Genomic DNA, 25,353 nt, shown 5'->3' on the forward strand with positions numbered 1-25,353 from the left:
TCATGGTGAATGGTTTTTTAAAATGTATTGTTGGATTCTGCTTGCTGATATTTTGTTGAGCATTTTTGCATCTATGTTCATCAGAGATATTGTCCTGTGGTTTTCCTTTTTTGTAATGCCTTTATCTAACTTTGGTATCAGGGCCACAAACAAATGGAAAGATCTCCCATGTTCATGGATTGGAAGAACCAATATTGTTAAAATGTCTATACTACCCAAAGCAACCTACAAATTTAATGCAACTCCCATCAAAGTACCAACTGCATTTTTCATAGAAGTAGAACAATCCTAAAAATTGTGTGGAATTATAAAAAACAAACAAGCCAAACCAAATAAAACAAAACCCTGAATAGGCAAAGCAATCCTGAAGAAGAAGAACAAAAGGTATTACAATCCCAGGTTTCAAACTTCACTACAAATCTGTAGTAATCAAAACAGCATGGTACTGGCACAAAAAGAGACACATAAATCAATGGAACAGAATATAGTCCGGAAATAAACCCATGCTTTTATGGTCAATTAATCTATGACAAAGGAGACAGAAATATACAATGGGAAAAAGACAGTCTCTTCAACACATGAAATTGGGAAAACTGGATAGCTACATGGAAAAGAATGAAACTGAACCACTTTCTTACACCATACACAAAAATAAAATAGGTTAAAGACATAAATGTGAGAGTTGGAACCATAAAATTCCTAAAAGAAATAATAGGTAGCAATTTCTTTGACATCAGCCATAGAAACATTTTTGTAGATAGGTCTCCTCAGGCAAAGGAAACAAAAGCAAAATTAATCTATCGGAAATACATGAAAATAAAAAGTTTCTGCAGAGTGAAAGAAACCATCAACAAAACAAAAATTCAACCTATTGAATGGGAGAAGATATTTGCAAATGATGTATTTGGTAAAGGGTTAATATCCAGAATATTTAAAGAACTTATACAACTCGACATCAAAAAAGCAAATAATTCAATTAAAAAATGGTCAGACGACCTGAATAGACATCTTTCCTAAGAAGACATATAGATGGCAAGTAGACATATGAAAAGATGTTCAACATCACTAATTATCAGGGAAGTGAAAATTCAAAACCACAAAAAAATATCATTTTACACCTGCCAGAATGGCTAAAATAAAAAACACCAGGAATAACAAGAGTTTGTGGGGATGGGGGGGGGGGGGGGGGGGAAGGAACCCTTGTGCACTGTTGGTGGGAATGCAAACTGGTGCAGCCACTGTGGAAAACAGTATGGAAGCTCCTCAAAAAATTAAAGATAGACTAACCATATGGTCCAGCAAGTCCACTCCTGGGTATTTAACGAAAGAAAATGAAAACACTAACTCAAAAAGATATATTCACTCCTATGTTTATTGCAGAATTATTTATAACAGCCAAGATATGGAAGCAACACTGTTCATTGATAGATGAATGGATAAAGATGTGGAATAGAATATTACTCAGTCATAAAAAGAATTAAATCTTGCCATTTGCAACAACATGGATGGACCTAGAGGGTATAATGTTAAATGAAATAGAGAAAGACAAATACCATATGATTTCACTCATATGTGGAATTTCAGAAACAGAACAAATGAACAAAGAAAAAGGAGACCAACAAAAAAAACAGACTCTTAAACACAGAGAACAAACTGCTGGTTGCCAGAGTGGGGATCGGTGGGTGGACAAAGTACACTTATTGTGATGAGCGCTGAGAAATGTATAGAATTGTGAAATCACTGTATTGCACACCTGAAACTAATACAACACTGTATGTCTATTATACTTGAATGAAAAAATAAATTAAAAAACAACAAACAAAAAATAAAATAAATTTTGATAACAATGTCTCACTTGAAAAATTTTAAAAATAAAAACAGTTCCTCAAATTTGTGTAATTTTAAAATTAACATAGCATAATCAAAAAAGTATCTTTATGTAATGTTTATCTCTCCCTCCTCTGAATTTCAGTAGTCTTTATCCTTGCTTACTGTGCATTGCCTTTGTCTACCTTGTAATACTCATATTTACGTACTCACCCACTTTCCTGCCTCAGGGTTTCTATATTTCCTATTTCTCTGTCTGGAATCTTCCCTGGGCTCTTCAAAATGCTGTTTCATTCTCTTTCTGATCCTGGCTCAGTGAGCCTTCCCTGACCTCCTAAATTCCTCTCCAGCTCACCATCCTGCTTCTTTCGTTCAAAGCTTCATCACAACTGCTAATTATCTTGTTAATGTATTTGTTAGGTTAGTTCTTAACTTGCCCCATGCTCTCATCTCCAATGAGAATAAAGCTCAGGAGCAGTGCGTGTCTGGTTCATTGCTCAACTCCAGTGCTAACACAGTGTCTGACACAGTAGACAAATAGGGTATACCAGATGTTCAGTGAATGTTTCAACTCTCCCCCTAAACCTCCTGTCTGTGGGCACCTTTTCTTCCCCTAGCAGATGCCTTTAGTGCTTTGGCCAGACTCAAGGGTTCCTTCCCTTCCCTGACTGCAGGCACCATCATGAGCAGTTCCTACCTGCAGCCTTTTTGGACCTTTTTGCCTGGAGGTGCCTGAGAGTTACATTCTTCTCTCTCCCATCCCTGCCCCATACCAACTATGGAAGTGACAGAGAGGTGGAGGGGTGGGGAAGTACAAAAGCCCCTCTCACCTGTCTCTAACAGGATGGACTCTGCAGTATAGTTTCCATCAGGGCTCCCCATATCCTTACTTAACCTCTCCCCATCCTATCATGCTTCCTTTACTTTATCAGCTTCTCCTGAGAGCACTTTCTTGCTAAATCACTTGACAAGGACCCCCACCTTAGGCTCTGCTTCTATGAAACCTGACCTAAGGTAAACTGCTTCTCTGCTCAGCTGACAAATGATTACTCTTCCCAGACCTATTTATTCTTCTCTAGAGTGATGATCTTCTCAGTTTTCCCAGGACTGAGGTATTTCCTAATATGCTGGACTTTCAGAGCTGAAACCAGAACAGTCATGAGTGAACTGAGATGGTGGACCACCTTTGAGAAAGCTTCTCTGGCCAGTGCCCACAGGCCAAGTAAACAGCTGCCTTCTGTGTTCCCAAGCAAACAGTGCACATTTTGATCCTGATGCTTACCACACTTACTGTAATTGTCCACTCTGTCCTCTGTTTGCTCAAGCAGACAATGATTTCCTGAAGGCAGAGTCTGTGTCTTTTATGTGAGTACTCTATGCCTGATTCATGCCTCCTGTGCTGTGAGCATTTAGTACATATTTTTAATAACTTTATTGATAAGATCAGAATTCCTGCTTGCTTCATTTTACCACCCACAAAGCTTTGCATATAGCAGGTGCTTCATAAATATTTATTAATAATTAGAGAGCTAATAATCAGTCTTGAAAATAGGGCCTCTTCCCTGGAGACCCCCCAAAGCCCAAGTAAAGTGTTGCTCAGTGATAGGAAAATAAGATTAAAAATCAAGAAACCTGGAATCAGGTGCCAATTTTACCTATAATTTGTGTAAAACTCTGAGTCCCTCTGGATTGAGCTGTCTGGTTATTTGGTCTGTTGAATTTACAGAGCAACTGCACAGATGTTGTTGTCTATATTCACCCACTCTCCTGTGCCGTAGGAGTTATTGCTACTTCCCAAGTGAGTCAACTGAAATTTCACGAAGGCTGAGACACCTGACCCAGATTACACCCAGAACACAGGAAAAGCCGGGACAGAAACAAAGCCTTCACCAGCATAGACCTTGAACTCTGTGAGCAAAGAGCCCTTCCTCCTTACTCAGCTCTGCAGCCCCAACATCATGCACAGTGCCTGATCCATGGTATGCCCTCAAATATTACTTGAATTAACTTGCTTAAATGTGACTGTTAGGTCAATAATCTTTCCACTGCACCCAAATACCAGATCTAATCTGTTACTTCTGAACTACTGGGAGGTTTAATTAAGGCAACAAATGGCAAAGTTCTTAATAAAACCCAAAACACTAAGCAAATATAAGACACTGATATTTCTGCTGTTCTTGTGTGACCACCAGCTCCATGTCCTCCCCAACCCTCCCTTCCCCAGGACCAAGAAACATGGGTTTGCTTTTCCCCCAAGACCTGTACTTTATGTACATTTCTGTATTCCCTCCCCCCAAGCTCCACCCCCCCATTTGTCTCTTTGCAACTACCACCCCCAGCCGTGTGGTGTGCCATGCACGCAGACACACACACACACACACACACACACACACACCTACCTTCTCCTCCTCATCATCATCGTTGAAATAATTTATCCTCTCCAAGACAACCTTAATGAGTTGCTCCAGCCAGCTGTCATCATCGATAGCCAATAATGACTGACTTGAAAACTGAGTAAAAAAGGAGAAAAGGACCACACAGAGCAGTGGCCGGGATTGTCTGCCTCATGAAGTGGGTAAGAAAGAAGCAAGAGACAAGGGGACATGGTCTTTAAATATGAAAAAAGAGCTCAAGAAATGGGGAGGAGCTGAAATATACAAAGGGGGTTAGTCAGGACTGAGAATGACAATATAGCAACAATGATGGTAATGCCAATGATGTATGTGAAACTATAGTCTACAAGGCTCTCTCTCTCTCTCCTATATTATCCTATTCAATTATGAGAGATAGGAGTTATTTCTATTTTACAGATGAAGAAGCTGAGGCTGGCAAAGGCTAAATAACTTGCCCAAGATCACAAAGCTAGGGCCCCATTTCCTTACTCTCTCTTGACAGTCGGACTTTGAGGGTGTGGAAGGTAAATTAAGGTTTAGGATATAGTCAGAGACTCTGATGCAGAGGCCAGGAGCCAAGGATTCCCCAGAAATAAGTTTTCTTGAGTAGGGAGGTCTCTTGATCATGTCTCAGTCTCTGGGGGGTCTCCCTCAGGATCCTAAAGAGGAGAAAGAAGGCAAGTGTGGAGGGAGGAATGTCTCATAGGGTGCTCACCTGGAGCAGCCTGTCTTCCCACTCCTCCTGATTCAGGCTCTTCTCAGTGTGATCTAGGAAAGGAGAAAGCATGATCTGCCTGACCAGAAGGCCCCAGATGGGGAAAAAGAACCAACATCTGGACACTATTCCAGGGGCCTTATGCCCATCATCACATTTAATTTTCACCATGACCCCACAATATAACTATTCTCCCACTTTACAGAGGCTCCAGGAAATGTATGACTTTTCAAAGGTCAAACGTACCCAGCAGGCAAGTGTTAGAACAAGGATACCAACCTGGGTCTCTCTGGTTCCAAAGCCCACACTTTTCCCTGATCCTCTGCCCACAAGAAGGGGCATTCTGGGAACTCTGGAGCCACAGAATTCTGGACTGCATATCTACTCAGTGCAGAACATGGTCCAAGAAGCAGACCTACCCAAATGGCATCTCAGAAAGACAGAGAGACTGGTCCTGGTTCTCCTCACCCCAAGGAAGATCCATCCTGTACCTCAGACTCTTCTGGAGTCTGCCCCCCTGCCCCAGCTCCATTTCTCCCACCTTGCAGCCAACCCCTCACCATCCAGCATCTGCAACATCTGTGGGATCTCCGTCATCCACAGCTGGCCCACATTCGAGTTGATAACGGGGTGCAGGGAGGTGATAGGATGCAGGGCATATAGTAGCCTTAGAGAGCTTACACCAAACTCCCCTTCTCTATAGGGCTTCAGGGAAAACATCTGAGAAACAAGAGAAGCGAGCAGGAGGCAGAGAACGGATTTAAGGGAAAAGAAGGAAGAAAATAAGAACAAATCCATTGAATGGTAGAGCTGAAGCTTAGACCTTCCCATTCTTTTCCACCTGTGAACTACATGTTCTGCAAGATGCTCTCAAAACGTTGCCTCCTCTGTGATGCCTTCTTTGATTCCTGGAGACCAAATCAGCCCATCACTCTTCTAAGATCCCAATGCACCCCATGTATTCCTCTACTAACATTTATCACACTGCATTATGGGTAGTTATTCCCAGGCTTGTCTTTCCCACTAAGACTGTGAACACTTCAAGAGCAGTTCTACACCTTGTCTTTGCAAGTATACATAATGTCTATAACATAATGTCTGGGCAAATAGAGAAACTCAAAACACACTTGCTGAGAAAATGAGATCCAGAAAGCCATGTCTAAGATCAACAGAGAACAGCTCACAATAAGGCCACATAGAATACAGGCCAGGTCTTCTCCGACCCACATTCCTTCCCTCCTCCGAGCTGTTTGGCCTGGATCACCTCTCCCCAAAGTCTCTATGATCTTTGGCCCTACCCTTTATTCCTTGCCCAGCACAATGCCTGGAATAGAGTGGTACTCAACTATTTGTAGAATGGGGAGATGGACAGATAGATGGATGGATGGAAGGATGGATGGCAAGGTAGTATTCATCCCATTCATTCATCACTTACCACAAGATGGGTCAGGAGTTTCTGTGGGGAGATGAACTGGGTAGCTGAGTTAAAAGAGGATAAGAGAATAGGACAGAGTCAGTGCCAGCTCCAGGATGCCCAACCTCCAGCCCCCCATTCCCAGCAGCCCACCATCCATTCTTTAGTGGAGGACAAAAAGCAAAGTGGAGAGTGAGCACTGGTGCCATTGCCATGGGGATTTTGACATTTTGACTCAGCCTCAAAACAAACCATTTCCAGCATAAAACAGATGCGTGCGCACGCGCACACACATACACACACACACAGGAATATTATTCAGCTATAAAAAAGAATGATTATCTCGCCATTTATGACAACATGGATGGACCTAGGGGGTATAATACTAAGTGAAATAAGCACAACAGAAAAATACAAATACCATATGATTTCACTTTTATGTGGAATCTACAAAACAAATCAAATGAACAAAGAAAAATAGAAACAGAAACAGAATCATAAATACAGAGAACAGATGGTTGCCAGAGGTAAGAGATGGGCAAGATAGGTGAAGGGGATGAAGAGGTACAAACTTCCAGTTGTAAAAGAAATAAGTCATGGGGATGAAAAGTACAAAGTAGGGAATATAGTCAACAATATTGTAATCATACTTATGGTGACAGATGATAACTATACTTATCATGGTGAACATAATGTATAGAATTGTCACATCACTACATGGTACACTTGAAATTAATACAACACTGTATGTCACCTATATCACAATTTTAAAAGCTTTTTTTTTTTTTTTTGATAGAGATAGAGAGAGAAACTAGGGAAGAAAGGCTGCTATGTCAGCCTGGCATTGTCCAGCCAGAGCATGGTAAATGGTCATTACCCATGAGTGTATTCTATTAGTGGACACCTTGAAAACATCTCCCACTATTCTAAGTTGTAATCCAGGTATACATTTTATTGAGCGTAGACTTTCATATTTGAAAATCCTAGGTCCATATTTTAAATATCTATTGTTCATATGGATTATAATCAGAACTCTCAACACTGGGAAAGTAATTTGTTACCTTTCCACCTTTTAAACCCTAATAAAGAATGCTTATTTTCCAAACACACAAGCACACATACATACCCCAAGTAATGTGCTGAACAGATATCCTCACCCCAACTCTGACTCCCACTGGGACTCGAGGTCAAGAAGGGGTGAACAAAGAGTAATGCTCAGAATCGGGGCAAAGGGTCAGGAATGTCTGTGTACACATTACTTTGTAATTAACAACAATATTCTTACATCTCTACTCCAGTGTTTCAAGATGAGGAATAAAGGCAAGAAGGATTTGTGTCTGGGGTTGCCTGTCTCCCAAAGAAATCCCCTTTTCATTCACGTGAAGGGCCAAATGGCATCAATCTGCTGTGCTAACCCTTTGCCTACCTCCTCCATCATGGCTCAGGCTCACAGCCATAGCCCTGCAGATCTGCACCCTGTCCCTACACCCACCGCCCCTTCAGAATCTCACCCTGTCTCCTGCCCCCACTCTCCCGGCCTGTGGCAGCCTGTGCTTTCACAGTTAACCTCTCTCCACAGTCTTCCCCACCGTGTACTTACGCCTGAGGTGAAAGCTGCTGAGGTAGGGAACCTGGCCCAGGGAACGGGCCCTCAGAGCCATTTTCGTGGCCATCTTACTCAGGGGCACGAAGGCCAAGGTGTTGCTGGGCTGGCATACCAAGGTGATCAGTTTGGGCAAGGTTACCTAGTAAGATGTGGCAAGGGATTCAATGTCAAGCCCCAAATTATCCCCAACTATAAGTTCTCCAACCCCATGGCTTTGTCTTCCTTTCCTGGAGGGGCATTTGAGACCTTATATACACAGTCTGCCCATTTCCTGCCCTTCCCTCTCACCCTCTTTCCCTTTCCACTCCATGTTGGTAAAACATAACCAAGGTCCTGATTAAAATTACAGTAGGAAGGACTTGATTAGATAGAGGGACTTCTTGAAATTTGGAATTGTGTCACTTGTAATCACCTTCACTGGGGAACATCCCAAGGGTAGAAGACATGCTAGTGATCAGGAGACAGCTTTGCTGGGAGAGGGGGACTCTGGGAGGGAGAGTAAATCACAGCTTTTCCTCCCATGGCCCCTGACTCAACTCTGACCACACAGCAACCCGTAGGAGTCTTCAAGAATCCCTAGAGATTGCTAAGACCAGCAAGGGTGAATAGTCACCAACTTTTTTACAGAAAGAGAAACTGCAACCTAGAGAGCAATTTACTCAAGATTTTACAGCCAGAAACTGGCTGAACAGGACCCAGGCTCAGGCCTCCAGGTTTACCATCCAGTGACCCTCTTCTGCTCCACTGAGCCACTTCTTAGAGAAGTCCCAGGCACTTGAGTGGTTTCAGACAGAGGTGGGGAGGGTGGAAGAGACAGTACAAGGGGTTATATGGAGTTGGGAGGGGGTGGAAGGCAGGCAGAGAGTATGCAATCTGGGTGTCAGGGTAGTGATCTGGGGAGTCAGGGGAGGAGGAGATGAAGGGGCCTCTTTGACCCTAGTTGTTTGTACCATCTGTAGGATTTTGGAACACGTTAGTTGGATGTCCTCTTCATTCTGGAATAAGAAAAGGAAATATTTAAATCTGAAACCAGTGCTAGCTGAGTCTTCTGGCTCAAGGCCTCCCCTGGCTCACCTCTCAGAGTTTAAGATATCAAAGCCCATTCTCATTGTGCCAACCATACCCTCCTCTTCTTTCCCTTCTGCTCCCAAACCTGCCCTTCTCTTGCTCCCACCCTCTGTCTGCTCCCTGCCTGGACCCTGCTCACTGAGCAGTCAGACATGCTGAGCTTGATGACATAGTTGATGATGATGCTCCCCTGGGGCAGGGCCAAGTAGTCATGCTGGATCAGCATCTCGATGAAGTTCAGGAGGGCCCTTCGCACCTGTGGGGGTTATAGACCATCATGTGGCAACATAGGAAGGCACATCAGTATGACCCTTCCTATTCCAGGTGAGGACACAGAGGACCAGAGCAGGTGAGGGGTATCTTCAAGCGACTCAGATCTCCTGACTTCAAACCCAATGTGACTCTTCAGTGGGCTCCAGGGGATGACAGCCACTGACCCTGACCACCTTACTCCACCCTCAAATTCTAGCCCATTTCAGCTGCTACCAGGATGCTACCATCCTCCTGGAGAACTATAAGCACTTAGCTTGCCCACACCTTATATAAGATAAGAAATTGGCAGAAGTATTGGGTAGGGAGAAATCGGAGTCCAGGAAAAGTACCATGTTCTGGCCTTCGCTGAGAAAGCCAGGAATGAATTCCTCAAGTCCTGAGGGCCCAGCCCTCATGATCCCAGTCTCTCCATTAACCTTCTGAATATTTAGGACTTTGTTTTTAGGGATAGTGTCATTGTTGTCCATTTAGCACCCTAAACCACTGCTCCTCTTCTCCCTGTCCTGCACGATTCAGAGCTGGGAGCAGTTTCTGCCTCTAAGCCTGGCAGAGCTTGTTAAAACCATGGCTTCTCAGACCCCATGCTAGATATAATGTTTGAGGTCTTCTTCCCCTCTGAATTTTTAGTATCCTTTAGAGCTCTGTGTCCCCACTGACAAGGCTCAGAAAATAGCTGGAACCACCCGTCCGCTTCTCAAATCCTTCTCAGGTTTGAAGAGCCCAAATGTAACCCATGGGAATGTCTGAGGCCATGAAGAGCTTGGTAAGAGTGCCTTACCTCTCCCCTCATCCATGAACCTCCCCCTCTCCATTTTATACAACTTCAAGGTCTCATAAAACCAATTGCCCTCCCAGCCCAAACATTTAGCCTTTCTGCTCACTGGTTTGAGATCCTCCTGAATCATGATTATGACTGAATGCATCACCTCATTCTTCAGTTGCTCTGTCTGGGGCACTAGAGAAAAGACAGACATGCAGCTGGGGGTCAATTTCCACCCTTCTCTGTTGTTTTGGGAGGCACAAGAAGATAGACAGTTGGGAGGAATTCTAGGTACTGTCCTGGTATTCAAGGGCCAGGTAGAATCCTTAGAGGTTATTTCCACCATACTTTTGCTTCAAAGCAGACTGAAGAGTGACCTAAAACAGTATTTTCATCAAGCTGGCATTTGAGTTCCAGCCCTTTCCAGTTTCCTATGACTGCCCACACAAATCCACCTCTCCAGCTGCTCCCCCTGCCCCATATATATCTCAACCTTTAGAACTATGACCACTGTTCTTCTGTTCTTCTTTATGTGAATTCCCTCTCCTAACTTGCTGTTACAATCTCCTTGCCTGCATCTCCTGCACAGAGCCCATCTCATCTCTGGATTGACAAGCTTCTCTGTTTTCCTATTGCACATCACCATGCTCACATTTAAACAAACTATCACATATTATCTTGCATTGTTTCACTATCTGAACAGCTTTATATTCCCTGCTTGATAGTGAACTCTTTTGAGAGTAGAGACTATGTTTTATTTAAGTGTCTATTTTCAGTACCTTGCACCATGCTAGGCACAAAGCAAAGGTTTGGCAAACACTTGATTGGAGTTGAAGCCTATTCCCACAAGATAACAATCATAGACTACATCACTATGAAACTGACTGCATAGTGGGAACTTGTCTAAGCACCTGGCATATGTTTTTCTCATTTAATCTTCACTAAAAACCCTGAAAGGTAGGTATTAATATTACCTCCATTTTCAGATGAGGAAATAGAGGTACAGACTAAAAGCAACCTGTTACAGTTTGCACGCTAATAAGAAGTGAAGGCAAGATTTAAACCTATTGAGTTTACTTTGAGTTTACATTGAGTTTAAAACCAAGTTTTTAACTACTACATGGGACTGTCTCCCAGAGAAAAGAGCTCTCATAGGAAAGAAGATCCATAGGACCAGGCCACTCACCTTTCTGGAGCACATCTGTGAAAATTTGAATGGTTGATACTATCTTGGCTGGATCCTTGGATTCCACGTTCTCTCGTATTAAGGTTACCACCCGATCATTATATAACTTGGCTATCAGAAGGGTGTGAATACAAGGGAATCAAGTGTATGTTTAAGTAGGAAGTGGTAAGTAGAAGTAAATCATGTTTAGCAAACCACTGATGCCATGAACTAGATAAACTAGTGTCCTTTAGGTTGGAGAAAGGAAAAAGGGAAAAAGAGAGCCAGTGTTTACTCAGCATTTACCATGTGCCAAGCACAGGGCCAGATCGTTTTCCTGAGCTGGGCTCTGTCCCTCCACGGCTCCACCACATGCCCTCCCATAGGTCAGCACACTTTTCGTGATGATTAGTGTTGTAATTACAGGATCACCTTTCTTTTTTTTAATTTTTTTTATGTTTATTTATTTTTGAGAGAGAGAGAAACAGCATAAGTGGGAGAGGGGCAGAGAGAGAGGGAGACATAGAATCCAAACAAAGCAGGCTCCAGGCTCTGAGCTGTCAGCACAGAGCCCAATGCGGGGCTCAAACCCACAAACTGCAAGATCACAACCTGAGCCAAAGTCGGACCCTTAACTGACTGAGCCACCCAGGAGCCCCTACAGGATCACCTTTCTGAGCTGGGAATCAGTGAAGGAGAAAGAGAAGTCAACTTCAGGTAAAGGGAATGGAGCTATGTCTATACCCTTCGAGATTCATTGAATTTCAGGCAAAGCTCACATGGATCACTTTGCATTTAATCTAGAAGAATGGAAGCCTCTTATGGGAACTTAGGCCCCTGCTCCAGTCCAAGGAGACAAAAAAATGATCCTGAGTGCCCACCCACACAAATACCTGGGGTTAGGGAACTGTGGTAACTTACTCAGGATATAGAAGGCCTTCAGGGCAAGGCTGTGGTTCTGTACAGAGTGATGATTTGAGTCCTCAACTGTTTCACTCAGCTGTGGGGAGACCAAGGCCATCAGACCCAGGAGGACTGAAACTAAGGGCCCTGAATGTGGATGAGGAAACCAAGGCATGTATCCATGGGAAGTGTGGTGCTTAGCCATAAGGAGAACAAGAAAACAGAACCCAGGAATCCACATTCCCAGCCCCAAAGGGAAGAAGACAGTGGGAAGCAAATTAAACATACAGAAGGTAACCCTTTTCTGCAAAATGTTCAGTTTTCCTCTTCCTACTCTAGGCTGCAAAACAGAGGGCCTGACATTTCGCACAGGTATTATGGAGTGGTTTGAACTTTCTGCCTTTTAACCAGAGATTAGGGGGAAGCAGCAAAGGTCTGTGACCTTCAAGAAACATGTAGAATGTACCCAATTTACCTTATGGAGAATATCCCACTCAGTTCCCGGAATCCAGGCATTTGCCTATTCCAGGGAAACCTGATGTGTATGGTTAAGGTCACCATGTGAAAGACACCTCCATCGTGTGGAGGTTGTGACCTGAGCTGGGGTAGCCATCACCTCCAAAGAAGAGAGAAAGCAAGCCCATAATCCTTCTAGCCCCATAACACTCACCTGTTTGAACAGCATGCCTATAATATTTCCCAGCTGGGATTCCAAGTTTATACCTCCACAGCCACTAAGAGCCAGAGCATCTATAAGTTGGAAGATACACTGTGTGAATAAGGACAGAATAAGTACAAGTCAGCTCAGACTTTCCACAGCCTCAAGAGAAATCCTCTGTCCTCACATCTACTCTTCAAGGATGGCCCAAGTCATCATTGTTTCACACTGCCCTCTTGGACATTTCCAAAAAAGGCTCAGGGTCTAGTTCTTTCATAGCCTAACACAGTCATGACCTGCCCTTCCACTTTGCCCAATAAGCTATACTTATTTTCATATAATCTCATTATTCCACAGAAACATATAGGGAAATTCAACATTGCAAGTATTGGCTGTCTTCAAAGGAGCAGGATAAATTTAAAAAATCAACATTTCCTCTCCTTTGGTCTACCTGATGGATTCCCAGTTAGGGCCAGCTTGCTTAAATAGAGCTGGCTAGTGCTAGTTGATGTCCAAACAAAATTATACTGTGGGCTGATAACTATCTTGATTCTTGACCACCATTCCTTGGAGAGAGGGAGGAGGAGGAATGAGAAGAAGAAAGGGAGTAGTCAAAACATTTCCACTGTCAGCCAAGACATGAGGTGAAATTTCCACCTGAATAATCTTCAGACTAGTAATTGGTATACAAATTTCAGCCCTCAACTGGCTAATTGGCTACATAGAGCAAACCTTTGTTCCAAATTCATAGACCATACACCAGGCAACATGGAGACATGTGCCAGAAGGGAGATTAAACAAGAGATTGTGTGGCTGGTCCACTAATGTGGAAAACTCAGAGCATATGTGTGAGAAAGGCCATCCCTTCATATACCAAGGAAAGTGTATTTGAGGTGGTAGCATAACAGTAGACTGAACACTGTAGTCACTGGAAACTTGATGTTAATGTGTGTTGCACTCAAAAAAAAATCCTCCTCTTTGAAATTCACAAATGCACATTAGCATATTTAGTAACCCTGAAAAATATGCCTCTCAGATGCCTATTGGTGCATAATTGACCAATATGTGCAGCTGCCATGCTCTAAAATCCATCACTGTGTTAAAACTGAAGTCAGATTCCCACAGGTTTGTCCCAGCCAATGACTGAATATGGCAGGTCCACTAAAACGGGCCTATTAGTCCTTCAAGATATAGGACTTTTCTGATGGGTAACTTTGGTTCAGTGACTCCCTGTTGGCTTTACTAAAACTTTCTTACAACTGCACTGTAATCTAAAACCTTCCTCTCTTTCCTCTCTCCTTCCCTTCCTTCCCTCCTTCTCCCTAGCCTTATCAAGGGTCAGACATACATCATAGTCTGATGGCTCTCCAAATCCTCTCTGGTTCTATCCCTGTTTTCCCTCACAGATGTTTCTCCAATAAATCTCTTGCACCTCTAATCACATGTTAGTATTTGCTTCTTGGAGGACCAGATTAGCCTACATACTGAAAGCTCTGAGAAGTCCTGCATTTAAGATATTTATTTAATTTTAACTCAGTATTTCCCACCCATTTTGCTAACTAACACATCTTCTTTTTGCGGAATCCCCATTAAAATTTGAAGGGAAATTGGTTTGAGGAATGCCATTGAAATGGAAGAAGGACTGAAACAACAATCAGAAAATTTGGGTAGTGGTTCCGAGTCCTCTGCTCCTAAAGATATCTAATATTGGTGTAACAGTTCTAAGGTAGGCAGAATATAGCAATGGCCCCCCCAGATTCCAGGGCCTTTCTCCCAGTTATTCAATCAAGCAGTAATGTAGGTGTTTATATGAAGAGATTTTGCAGACATAATTAAAGTCCCATACCAGTTGACCTTAAAATAGGGACATTATCCAGGTGGGCTTGATCTACTCTGATGAGCCATTTAAATCTGAGTCTAGAGGTAAGAGGAAAGTCAGATTCAAAGTGTGAGATGAATTCAAAATGGGAGTGGCAGAATTCCAACAAAACCTCACTTTACAAAAACAAGTTTCAGGCTGGATTTGGCCTGTGGGCCGTGCTTTGCCAACCCCAGCATTAATTACTCAGTAAACATGGAAAGCATAAACCCATTAAGTTATCTTCTCACCCCATTCCAATCACCTGGGAAATGTAGAAAGGTGCCACTTTTGCAGACATCAAAGTCATTAACCATCGGGTTAAACGGTTCACTTGATTCTTGAGTTTGGATGGTGAAATGAGGAAGAAGAGATGGCCAATTATCACCAGAGTTTCCTCTGTCACCTGTGCCCAAGGAAACACAACAAACTTGCCTCAGCTCAGGGATGAAGGCAAGATAATCCCTTAGAGGCTTTGCCTTAGTCCTTTTTGTATCTGCAAGGTTTAGGACAGTGCCTAGCAAATGATGGTAATCAGTAAATGTAAGGTTGCTTAATTGCATACATATTATGTGAACAGACAGTGGAGTTTTCTGATAGTACCCTTTTAAGGAGAATGGGAGGAGGAACCTGAGGAAAATCACCCTGCTCTTTTGGAAGAGCCATTTAAGTTATCCTCCCACCAATAAGTGGCTAGACATGGCCCTGTCCCATCTTTGATTCAAGACTTACTCCTTCAGCCCATGCATCCAGCCCCTGCTATCTACAATCCCACCTTGTTGTTGCTCCTCAGGGACCAACGATTGAAGAGAACCCGAAGGGTGAGGTAAGCCTTGATGGACAGTGCCTCTTGTGTGATGTCCATCATTTCATCATTCTTAGTACCCAGATCCAGATGTTTCCGGGCACTGATGACCAATCCTTTGAGCACTATGAGGGTTACAGGGAGTTTGAGCTGCACATCACCTTTCCTTTCCCACAAAACGAAACATACATACATGTGGGCACAGTCTTCTCATCCCCAACTCTAAAAGGGTCTGTGGTGTCCTGTGCTGGGAAACACCAACCCATTCACCATCTCCCCAACTATCTTTCTTTTCTGACCACACTTTGTCCACACAGCAGGGAAAGGGAAAGTGGTTGAGGCTGTCTACACCCACAGCATCCCTAATCAAACTTGGTCCTTGCCCCAGATCAGGAGAAGAAAAGTCAGATGGAGAAGAGCAGCTGCTCTCAGACATTTCCTGCCCCTCCCCAGCCTTCTGGGATCCCTATTCAGAGGGACCCAGTCTCATTCTTCCCTTCTTTCCTCTCTCCCTTATTCCAGTAGAGTCTTCCCCAGACCCTCCTTATCCTCACCATGACATACTGCCAACATGTCATCCTCCTTTTGGGCCATCCTCAGAAGGTGCAGTATATATTCCCATGTGACACCAATGTAGGGGTCTGCACCTAAGAGAGAGAGTACAAGAAAAACATCCCTATCCCAGGGAGGGGTGCATCCTAGCCTTAGTGTAGGAAACTCTATAGATTGGGAGGCAGGAGACCTGGGTTCTGATCCTAGCTCTGCCTCCAGAGTCTGGGCAACCTGGAGCAAGTTACTTAATTTATCTGAGTTTCAGCTTCTTCAACTGTTAAATAGGACTACAATTCCTGATGTGACTGCTGCACAGGGCTGCTGGAAAGATTAAGCTCAATAATGGATGTTAGCATAGCATACAGATACAAGATATTGGTACAGCCTAGGCATGAACACTCCCTTCCAAGGACCCTTAAGGAAATAAAGAGCGATGATGTCTGAAGTGGATGTGAAAACATCTGTCCTGATTATATCAGGATACACATTTCCAATTTCTGTTACTGTGTCCTCTGAGCTTGCTGTGCAGCCTAAGCCACATGCCTTGTCATTTTTATCTTAATGCCCAGAAGGTCAGCTGACTTCCCCCAGATTCTCTTTGGCCCCAGTTCCAAGTGGTAAAGGGAAGTCACTGTCATAGGCCGGTGACTTGATTATTTTTTCATACTTTGTGATTGGGAGAGGGTAGTGGAATGAGTAAGAGAGCCACTGCCATCACCAATAGCCACCAGGATAGAGATTGTATGGTGATTCTTGGTCTCATCCTGCTACACTATTACCTTCCAAGCCCCTAATCAAATTCAAAACTTAAGGTTCCCTTAAGTAAACCACTCCTTGCTTCCTCCTTTGCCCCACCCCACCACTCTATTCTGCCTTCTCTCTCCACCTGGAGTCTTCTCTCCAGCTCCACAGTCTCTCATGCCCTAATATGTCCTACTCTGCCATTCTTGGTCTCCATAAACTCCCTCCTGAGTTCCCAGCAGCCCAATAGGGACCTAGTTTGTCCCCTTCCCATCTACACATACATCCCATGACTGAACTAAATGGAGATGTCCAATGAGAGGAATCAGGAGGATAAAGCTAGTCTAGAATAAATACAAAGCCCCCACCCCCTGCTGGCCCTATCCTCTTCTCAGACTAACTCTTCCACAATAGGGATCTATACCCTGGCAGAAGATGAGTCTCCCCACTGCAACCAGGAGACCGTTTGGGGGCAAGTTGTTCAAATGCCATCTGTCCCACAGCTTGAAGATGACTATTCCTGGAGACTGGAACCCCAGAGCCAATAGGACTTCAGTGCACAACTCCTCCAGTTCTCCCTCTGGCTTCTGAAAAGAGAAAGACTAACTGTTCCAAGGCTAATCCCCGAGATGAGTCCCACAGCTCTGAGAATCAGATTTGGTCAATAAGTGATTCTCCTCCATCGAATAGGCAGGAACTCACCTACCACCCATCCAATAGGCACCTTCCCAGTGATGGAGGGCAAGAGCTTCCTAAAGTGTGCAAAGAACAGGAAGACAAGAAATCCGCACAATCTGTGTATTGGGGTGGGAGTGGGGATTAAAGTTTCCAAAGCACAGAGGTTTCACTGCAGCAGCAAGTGAATCATCAGGAAAGTGGGTAGATTACAGAAGCAACTTTGGAAGTCCCTGAAAGGTCAGTGGTCTTGATCAGAAGACAGGCCTGCCAAAGAAGGCAGGCAAACTGGAAGGAAGATACCCCATAGGTAGGTAGTTAACCAAGAAAATAAGGAACCAGATTAACCCAATGTCAGGGAAGTAAGTACAAAGTATGTGAATAGATGGATAAGTAGATATCATGAATGTTCACTCTAAAGGTGGGCTAGCATACAGATATGTGGGTTTAAATAAGTTAGTAAATAGATTGAGATGCTTAGTTGAGTTGTAATAACAAAGGTGACCACCTAAGGAATCCCAGGACACAGTCTGAAAACCAGGTCAGACTCTGAGATCAACAGCCCAAATCCTTCCCCCTTTCCATTTCACTCCTCCTGCCTCACCACTTCACTTCACTACTGTATCTTCCAGTTCTGTCTATGTCACAGTTCTTGAGATAGGCTCACAGTACAAGATACAGACTCCAGCAAACTGTTTAGAAATGAGATACTCATATCCAAGTTTTCACATAGTTTCCAAGTGTCATTATCCACCAGAAAGAACTCTTGGGCTCATACCTGGGGTGCTTTCTTTCCCCAAAGCTCCCAACCCAGAGGCACAGCTCCTCACCATGGTCTTCATGTAGTCAACGATGATATCTGTCACCTTCTGGCATCGTGGAGTTGCCATCTTGTTATTTAGGATTTTGACTTTCAGCAACTTGAGCGTTTGTAAGACATTGTCTGCTGACAACTATAGGAGAGAGGGGACTCAAGAAGAAAGGAAGGTTGAAGGGTAAAGATAATAAAGAGAATAATGATCCCTGGTCAAGAAAGGAAGAGGAGGAGTGAATCTAGGAAGAGGATTAAAGCTGGACCAGAGGTTGAGGAGTGAAGAATATGGGCCAGACTAGGAACACTGGAACTAGACCTGGAGCTATGAATGGACTGGACCAAGTAGTGCTCTGCTGACTGGAAATTTTCCCACTCTCCTGGCACAGTGGGTGTGTGCCCAACCAAATACCTTGATCGAGATGGTCCTATGCTGGCTGGAGCCAGGAAGATGTCTGAGATGTCCTCACCTGACCAGCAACTTGGAGTGCCTCCATAAAATCCTTGATGTTCTTTTCTGAGACATCCAAGTTCCTGTCCGTGATCTCTGAAGAACCTACCATAACTATAAACATCTCTATAAGAAATAAAAATGGTGAGGAGGGGGAGCTGTTTCTCTCTTGCTATAGGTGGGTATTTCATCACAGGTGGGTATCATGGTATGATGAAAACATGCAAAGAATAATTAAGAATCAGAAGACACAAGTTTGGCTCCTGACTCAGAGTCTGTCCCCCACTAGCAATATATCCTTAGGCAATTTATTTAACTCCTGGAGACTCTATTTATTCATATGTAAAATAAGTATAATAAAAATTAACATGAGAGTCAAAAAAGATGAGATAGGTACTATTAGGTATCACTTTCAGCATTTCAGCCTGCCCTTTGGATCACATCTTTTCCCTTGACATTATAAAGTGCTTTCTATGGGTGAGAGTTGGATAGAGATTTGGAGTAGGAGAGTACTTGTCTATAGGACTACAAAAATTTCATAGAAATAAAATAATTTCATATTAATAAAATTGGCTATTATAAACTACAAACTTATATTCCAGTGACATATACCCATAGTTTTGGTTAATAATGATAGGGAAAAAAAGCCAGAAAATTAATTTGGTCTGAGTTCAGTCTATCTGCTACCAGCAACAATGGATTATTTATTCATTCATTCATTCATTCATTCATTCAAATGTTCTGGTTTGTCTTCACTAAAGGCATTATTTAACATGCCTTAATTTACTCATTTGTAAAATGGTCATCATTGTGGTAGTGATAGTAGAAGTAATAGTCATAGTAGTCGTAGCAATAGTAGTAGTAGTATCTAACTCATAGAACTGTTAGGAACATTATATGAAATAATATATGTAGAATAGTGCCTGGCATATAGTATTAACTCAGTAAATATTGATTATTATTCTCAATTAGAAACTGTTGGCACTCTACCTGAATCCACAACATCCCCATATCTCTACAGGAGAAGAGCCACTTACTGTCATTTTAAGACCAGGTTCTGGACATTAGATCAGGAGTAGGGGTGCAAATGAGACAGTCACAAAAAGCAACTAGAAAGGAAGTGTTTTACACAGAAGGAGAGAAAGAGGGAAAGGAAGAGAAATAGAGAGATGCTACTTAAAATAAACAAACTCAAGTTCCCAAAGACATGTAGAAATCTAATGCTACAAAAGATAGACAACATAACAAAATCAACAATTGGAACAGGAAATTACTTCAGAGGAGATTAATTTTGTAAAACAGTCTCTCAAAGACTTTAATAAAATAATAATAATGATAATCATTGTCACCATCCTCTTCTCCTCCACCTCCTCCTCCTCATTATCATCAAATGAATGTGCTTAGGATGCTAAAAAAGTGAAGAAATAATTTCCATCTTAAAAGAACAAATAAAGACAGAATGAAATAATTTATAGGTAGATATGAAAAGAACCAATTAGAAAACTTGGAAATGAAAAACATAGGCATCAAAATTTGAAATCTCAACAAATAATATATAATCAAGACTGAATACAGTTAAAGAATTAGTAAATCAGGGGCGCCTGGGTGGCTCAGTCAGTTAAGCGTCTGACTTCAGCTCAGGTCACGATCTCGCGGTCCGTGAGTTCGAGCCCCGCGTCGGTCTCTGGGCTGATGGCTCAGAGCCTGGAGCCTGCTTCCGATTCTGTGTCTCCCTCTCTCTCTGCCCCTCCCCCGTTCATGCTCTGTCTCTTTCTGTCCCAAAAATAAATAAACGTTAAAAAAAAAAGTTTAAAAAAAAGAATTAGTAAATTAGAAAATAGTGAGGAATTCACCCAGTGTGCAATGTAGGAAAATAAAGAAAATAATTTTTAATAAAAGAACAAGTAGCAGGTGTGTTGGATGGATTGAGAGGAGTTCCAAAAGAATGGCAGGATGGTAATATATAAAGATAACTGAGACTTTTCTAGAATTGAAAAAAAAAAGACAAGAATCCTCTGATGGGAAGTGTAACCCAAGTACTCACCAGGACAAATAAAGATAAACTGATGTTTCAGTGACACTGCAGAACATCAGGGATAAAAATTAAAATTCTAGAGCCACTAGAATAAAACACAAATTACCTACAAAGGAATAACAATCAGCTAGTTCCTTAACAGCAACAAGAGATGCTAAAAGATAGTAAAGAAATATCAAGATGGATGTTGTACTCTACCCTATAGAGTAAGAGTCTAAAATATCGACTGTAGGGGCACCTGGGTGGCTCAGTTGGTTAAGCGTCCAACTTCAGCTCAGGTCATGATCTCATGGTTCATGAGTTCAAGCCCCATGTCAGGCTCTGTGCTGACAGCTCACAGTGTGGAGCCTACTTAGGATTCTGTGTCTCCCTCTCTCTGCCCTTCCCCTGCTTGCACTCTGTCTCTCTCTCCCTCAAAATAAATAAACATTAAATAAAGTTTTAAATAACCACTGTAGTAAATATAAAAGAATGTGTAAATAATTAGGTAATCGAAGGGGAAAATAGAATGATTTTTTTAAAAAATTCAATCCAAATAAAGGCAAGAAAATAGAGAAATTAGAGACATATAAGAGGTGGCATATTCAGAAAATGCTTTTAAAGAGGGTAGATTTAAGCCCAGATATACTAGTAATTACATTCAATGTAAATTTATTACATGTTCCAATTAAAAGAAAAAGATGTCTAAACTGAATTAACAATAAAACCAATCATATGCTATCTACAAGAGACACATCTCAAGAAAAGGATGCAGAAAGACTGAAAGAAAAGGAAAGGCAAAGATATATCAAGCAAACATGAATCCAAAAAAAAGCTAGTATAGCTAGATTAGCAGCAGATCTTCAATAGATCTTAAGGCAAAGAGCAGTACTAAAGAACATCATTTCATATTAATAAAAGATTTAGTTCACCAAGAAGATACACTCTTACATTGGATGAGTTTAATAACATAACCTCAAAATGTATAAAGCAAAAATTGATAGAACAAAAAGGAGAAACTGATAAACCCAGGTTTAAAATGTCAGGTTTTTTAACACCTATCAGAACTGATAGAACAAAAAGATAATCAGTAGGAATATAGATTTGGAAACTATTATTAACAAATTTATATAAGGAACCTACAGAACACTGTCCCCAACAACTGCAGAATGTATATTCTCTTCAAGCATACATAAAACATATAATATCGATTGTGTGCTGGGCAATACAGCAAGAATCCACAGATTTCAAACAACTAAGTTCATATAGAACATGTTTTCTGTCCACATGTGATTAAGCTAGAAATAATAAAAATATAACCTCAAAATCTTCATATGTTTGAACATTAAGAAATATACTTCTAAATAAACAATGGAACAAAGAAGCAACCTCAGTGGAAATTAGGAAATATTTCAACTGAATGACAAAAATATGACATGTCAAAATTGCTATGAGGCAGCTAAAACTCTTTATAAGGGAGTTTACAGCATTAAATATAAACATTAATTTGAAATAAAGTAAATGTTTTGTATAAGTAAAAAGTACAAGTCAGAAATAGAGTAATCCTCAAAAATCGAAAACAAACTGAAACAAACAAAGCTCATTGCATATTGTTAGTGAAATCAGAGAGAAAAAAATCAGGAGAGAAATTATTTCGGGTGATTTTAAAATCCAGTATTTTGTTTGTACAATAATAATGGTGTATATTCTAAAGACAAAAAGAAATCTTGAACTGCGTTCAATAGTCTCATTGTCAGTAATAATATGGGTATAACATTCCGAAAACGTCATATGTATATTTTTAGCTTAATGTAAATAAGACATGTTAAAAACTAAAGGAAGTAAAACCCTGTGTTCTAGTTATCAATTTGTTGCCTCTTAGCTCCAAATCTACCCCTTCATGCTTCACTCTAATACTGAAACTGGACCCTGAAACATTTCTTCTTTGCTAGTTGACATGATGATGTTAAGCTTTATTAAGTAGATGGAGCTAGAAAAATCTGCAAGATGAGCTTCTACTCTTCCATTCCTGTGGCATGGTATGTTTGTGGGACATGCAGTGGTGCTCACTATCCAGAAAGTTTTGTTGCCAGTCCCAGTCCCACCCCCTCATTCCTTAATCACCATCCTTGGCTTGCCAGCAACCCAGCAAAAAAAAAAAAAAAAAAAAGAAAGAAAGAAAGAAAGAAAGAAAGAAAGAAAGAAAGAAAGAAAGAAAAAGTTCAAAAGAGCTTTATTAGTAACAGCCAAAATGTCCTCCAATACATGAATGGCTAAATAAACCATAGTACATCCATACCATAGAATACTACTCAGCAACTAAAATACAAAACAAAACAAAACAAAAAAACTATTGGGGCATCTGGGTGTTTCAGTCGATTAAGAGTCTGATTCTTGATTTCGCATTAGGTCATGATCTCAGTTTGTGGGATCAAGGCCCACATCGGGCTCTGCGCTGACAGCACAGAGCATGCTTGGGATTCTCTCTCTCTTTGCCCCTCCCCCTGCCTCTCTCTGTCTTTCTCTCTCTCTCAAAATAAATAAACAGTAGAAAGAAAGAAAGAAAGAAAGAAAGAAAGAAAGAAAGAAAGAAACAAAGAAACAAAGAAAGAAACTATTGATACATGCAACAACCTGGGTAGATCTCAAGAGTATTATGTTAAATGAAAAAATCAATCTCAAAAGGTCACAATGTTATGACAAATTTAAAGGTTTTCAGTAAATTGGACAAATTCCTAGAAAAAAAGGATGCTCTATTAAAACTGACATAAGTAGAAAAAACTGAATAGTCCCTGCTCCTAAAGAAATTTAACTTGGGGCGCCTGGGTGGCTCAGTCAATTGAGTGTCCAACTTTGGCTCAGGTCATGATTTTGCAGTTCATGAGTTCAAGCCCTGCATCAGGGTCTGTGCTGACAGCTCAGAGCCTGGGGCCTGCTTCAGATTCTGTGTCTCCCTCCCTCTGTGCCCCTCCCCTGCTCATGCTCTGTCTCTGTCTCAAAAATAAATAAACATTAAAAAAAAAATTTAAGTATACAAAAAATTTAAAAAGAAAAAGAAATTTAACTCATAATAGCCTTGCACAAAGACACTCCAGGCTTAAACAGCTTCATCGGGGCGCCTGGGTGGCGCAGTCGGTTAAGCCTCCGACTTCAGCCAGGTCACGATCTCGCGGTCCGTGAGTTCGAGCCCCGCGTCAGGCTCTGGGCCGATGGCTCGGAGCCTGGAGCCTGTTTCCGATTCTGTGTCTCCCTCTCTCTCTGCCCCTCCCTCGTTCATGCTCTGTCTCTCTCTGTCCCAAAAATAAATAAAAAACGTTGAAAAAAAAAATTAAAAAAAAAAAACAGCTTCATCAATACATTCTACTAAACATTTAAAGAAAAAATAATTCCACTTATACACAAAATTTCCAGAAAATAAAAAAAAAAAAAAAAAAGGGAAGGGAACATTACTCAACCTGCATTATGGTGATACTAAAACTTTAAAAAGATTGTACAAAAACAGAACACTGAGGCCAATCTTTCTCATGACTTTAGATGTGAAAAACTTTTTTTTTTTTTTTTGAGTAAAAAACTAAATCAAGCAATAATATATAAAAATTCGGGGCACCTGGGTGGCTCAGTCGGTTAAATGTCTGGACTTCAGCTCAGGTCATGATCTCACTGTTTGTGGGTTTGAGCCCCACATCGGGCTCACTGCTGTCAGCACAGAGCATGCTTCAGATCCTCTGTCCCCCTCTCTCTGCCCCTCCCCTGCTTGCTTGTGTGCTCTCTCAAAAATAAATAAACATTTAAAAAATTAAATAATAATAATAATATATAAAAAATTATAACCCATAAAAACCCATAAAATACCTAGGAATAAATCTAACCAAAGAGGTGAAAAATCTATACACTGAAAACCATAGAAAGCTTATGAAAGAAATTGAAGAAGACACCAAAAAATGGAAAAAGATTCCATGCTCCTGGATAGGAAGAACAAATATTGTTAAAATGTTGATACTACCCAAAGCAATCTACATATTCAATATAATCCCTATCAAAATAACACCAGCATTCTTCACAGAGCCAGAACAAATAATCCTAAAATTTGTATGGAACCAGAAAAGACCCCGAATAGCCAAAGCAATCTTGAAAAAGAAAACCAAAGCAGGAGGCATCACAATCCCAGACTTCGAGCTATACTACAAAGCTGTAATCATCAAGACAGTATGGTACCGGCACAAGAACAGACACTCAGAACAATAGAATAGAATAGAGAACCCAGAAATGGACCCACAAACGTATGGCCAACTAATCTTTGACAAAGCAGGAAAGAATATCCAATGGAATAAAGACAGTCTCTTCAGCAAGTGGTGCTGGGAAAACTGGACAGCGACATGCAGAAGAGTGAACCTGGACCACTGGTCTTACACCACACACAAAAATAAACTTAAAAAATGGATGAAAGGCCTAAATGTAAGACAGGAAGCCATCAAAATCCTTGAGGAGAAAGCAGGCAAAAACCTCTCTGATCTTAGCCACAGCAGCTTGTTACTCAACATGTCTCCAGAGGGAAGGGAAACAAAAGCAAAAATGAACTACTGGGACCTCATAAAAATAAAAACTTCTGCACAGCGAAGGAAACAATCAGCAAAACTAAATGGCAACCGACAGAATGGGAGAAG

The 25,353-nt window shown here is 41.6% G+C and overlaps 1 protein-coding gene across 8 annotated transcripts in view; it reads right to left on the reverse strand.

Moving 5' to 3' along the window:
- Positions 1-25,353, reverse strand: part of LOC132694882 (maestro heat-like repeat-containing protein family member 1) — a 109,272-nt gene that overhangs the window by 57,428 nt on the left and 26,491 nt on the right. For 6 of the 8 annotated variants that reach the window (XM_078450176.2, XM_078450177.2, XM_078450175.2 and 3 more), the window contains 17 exons: positions 18,695-18,789; positions 18,244-18,366; positions 17,163-17,325; positions 16,000-16,092; positions 15,416-15,570; positions 14,906-15,046; positions 12,795-12,893; positions 12,143-12,221; positions 11,243-11,353; positions 10,178-10,251; positions 9,163-9,279; positions 8,906-8,950; positions 7,950-8,094; positions 6,371-6,414; positions 5,496-5,655; positions 4,936-4,988; positions 4,227-4,337 (listed from right to left, as the gene is read on the reverse strand). In XM_078450176.2, coding sequence (XP_078306302.2) covers positions 4,227-4,337; positions 4,936-4,988; positions 5,496-5,655; positions 6,371-6,414; positions 7,950-8,094; positions 8,906-8,950; positions 9,163-9,279; positions 10,178-10,251; positions 11,243-11,353; positions 12,143-12,221; positions 12,795-12,893; positions 14,906-15,046; positions 15,416-15,570; positions 16,000-16,092; positions 17,163-17,325; positions 18,244-18,366; positions 18,695-18,789 — 1,808 coding nt within the window. Of the gene's footprint in view, positions 1-4,226; positions 4,338-4,935; positions 4,989-5,495; positions 5,656-6,370; positions 6,415-7,949; positions 8,095-8,905; positions 8,951-9,162; positions 9,280-10,177; positions 10,252-11,242; positions 11,354-12,142; positions 12,222-12,794; positions 12,894-14,905; positions 15,047-15,415; positions 15,571-15,999; positions 16,093-17,162; positions 17,326-18,243; positions 18,367-18,636; positions 19,207-25,353 lie in introns of those variants that run through there. The other 2 variants (XM_078450178.2, XM_060658725.3) reach the window with 2 other exon arrangements.

The sequence above is a fragment of the Panthera onca genome, chromosome B4 (assembly GCF_046562875.1).
Source record: "Panthera onca isolate mPanOnc1 chromosome B4, mPanOnc1 haplotype 2, whole genome shotgun sequence".
NCBI lineage: Eukaryota > Metazoa > Chordata > Mammalia > Carnivora > Felidae > Panthera > Panthera onca.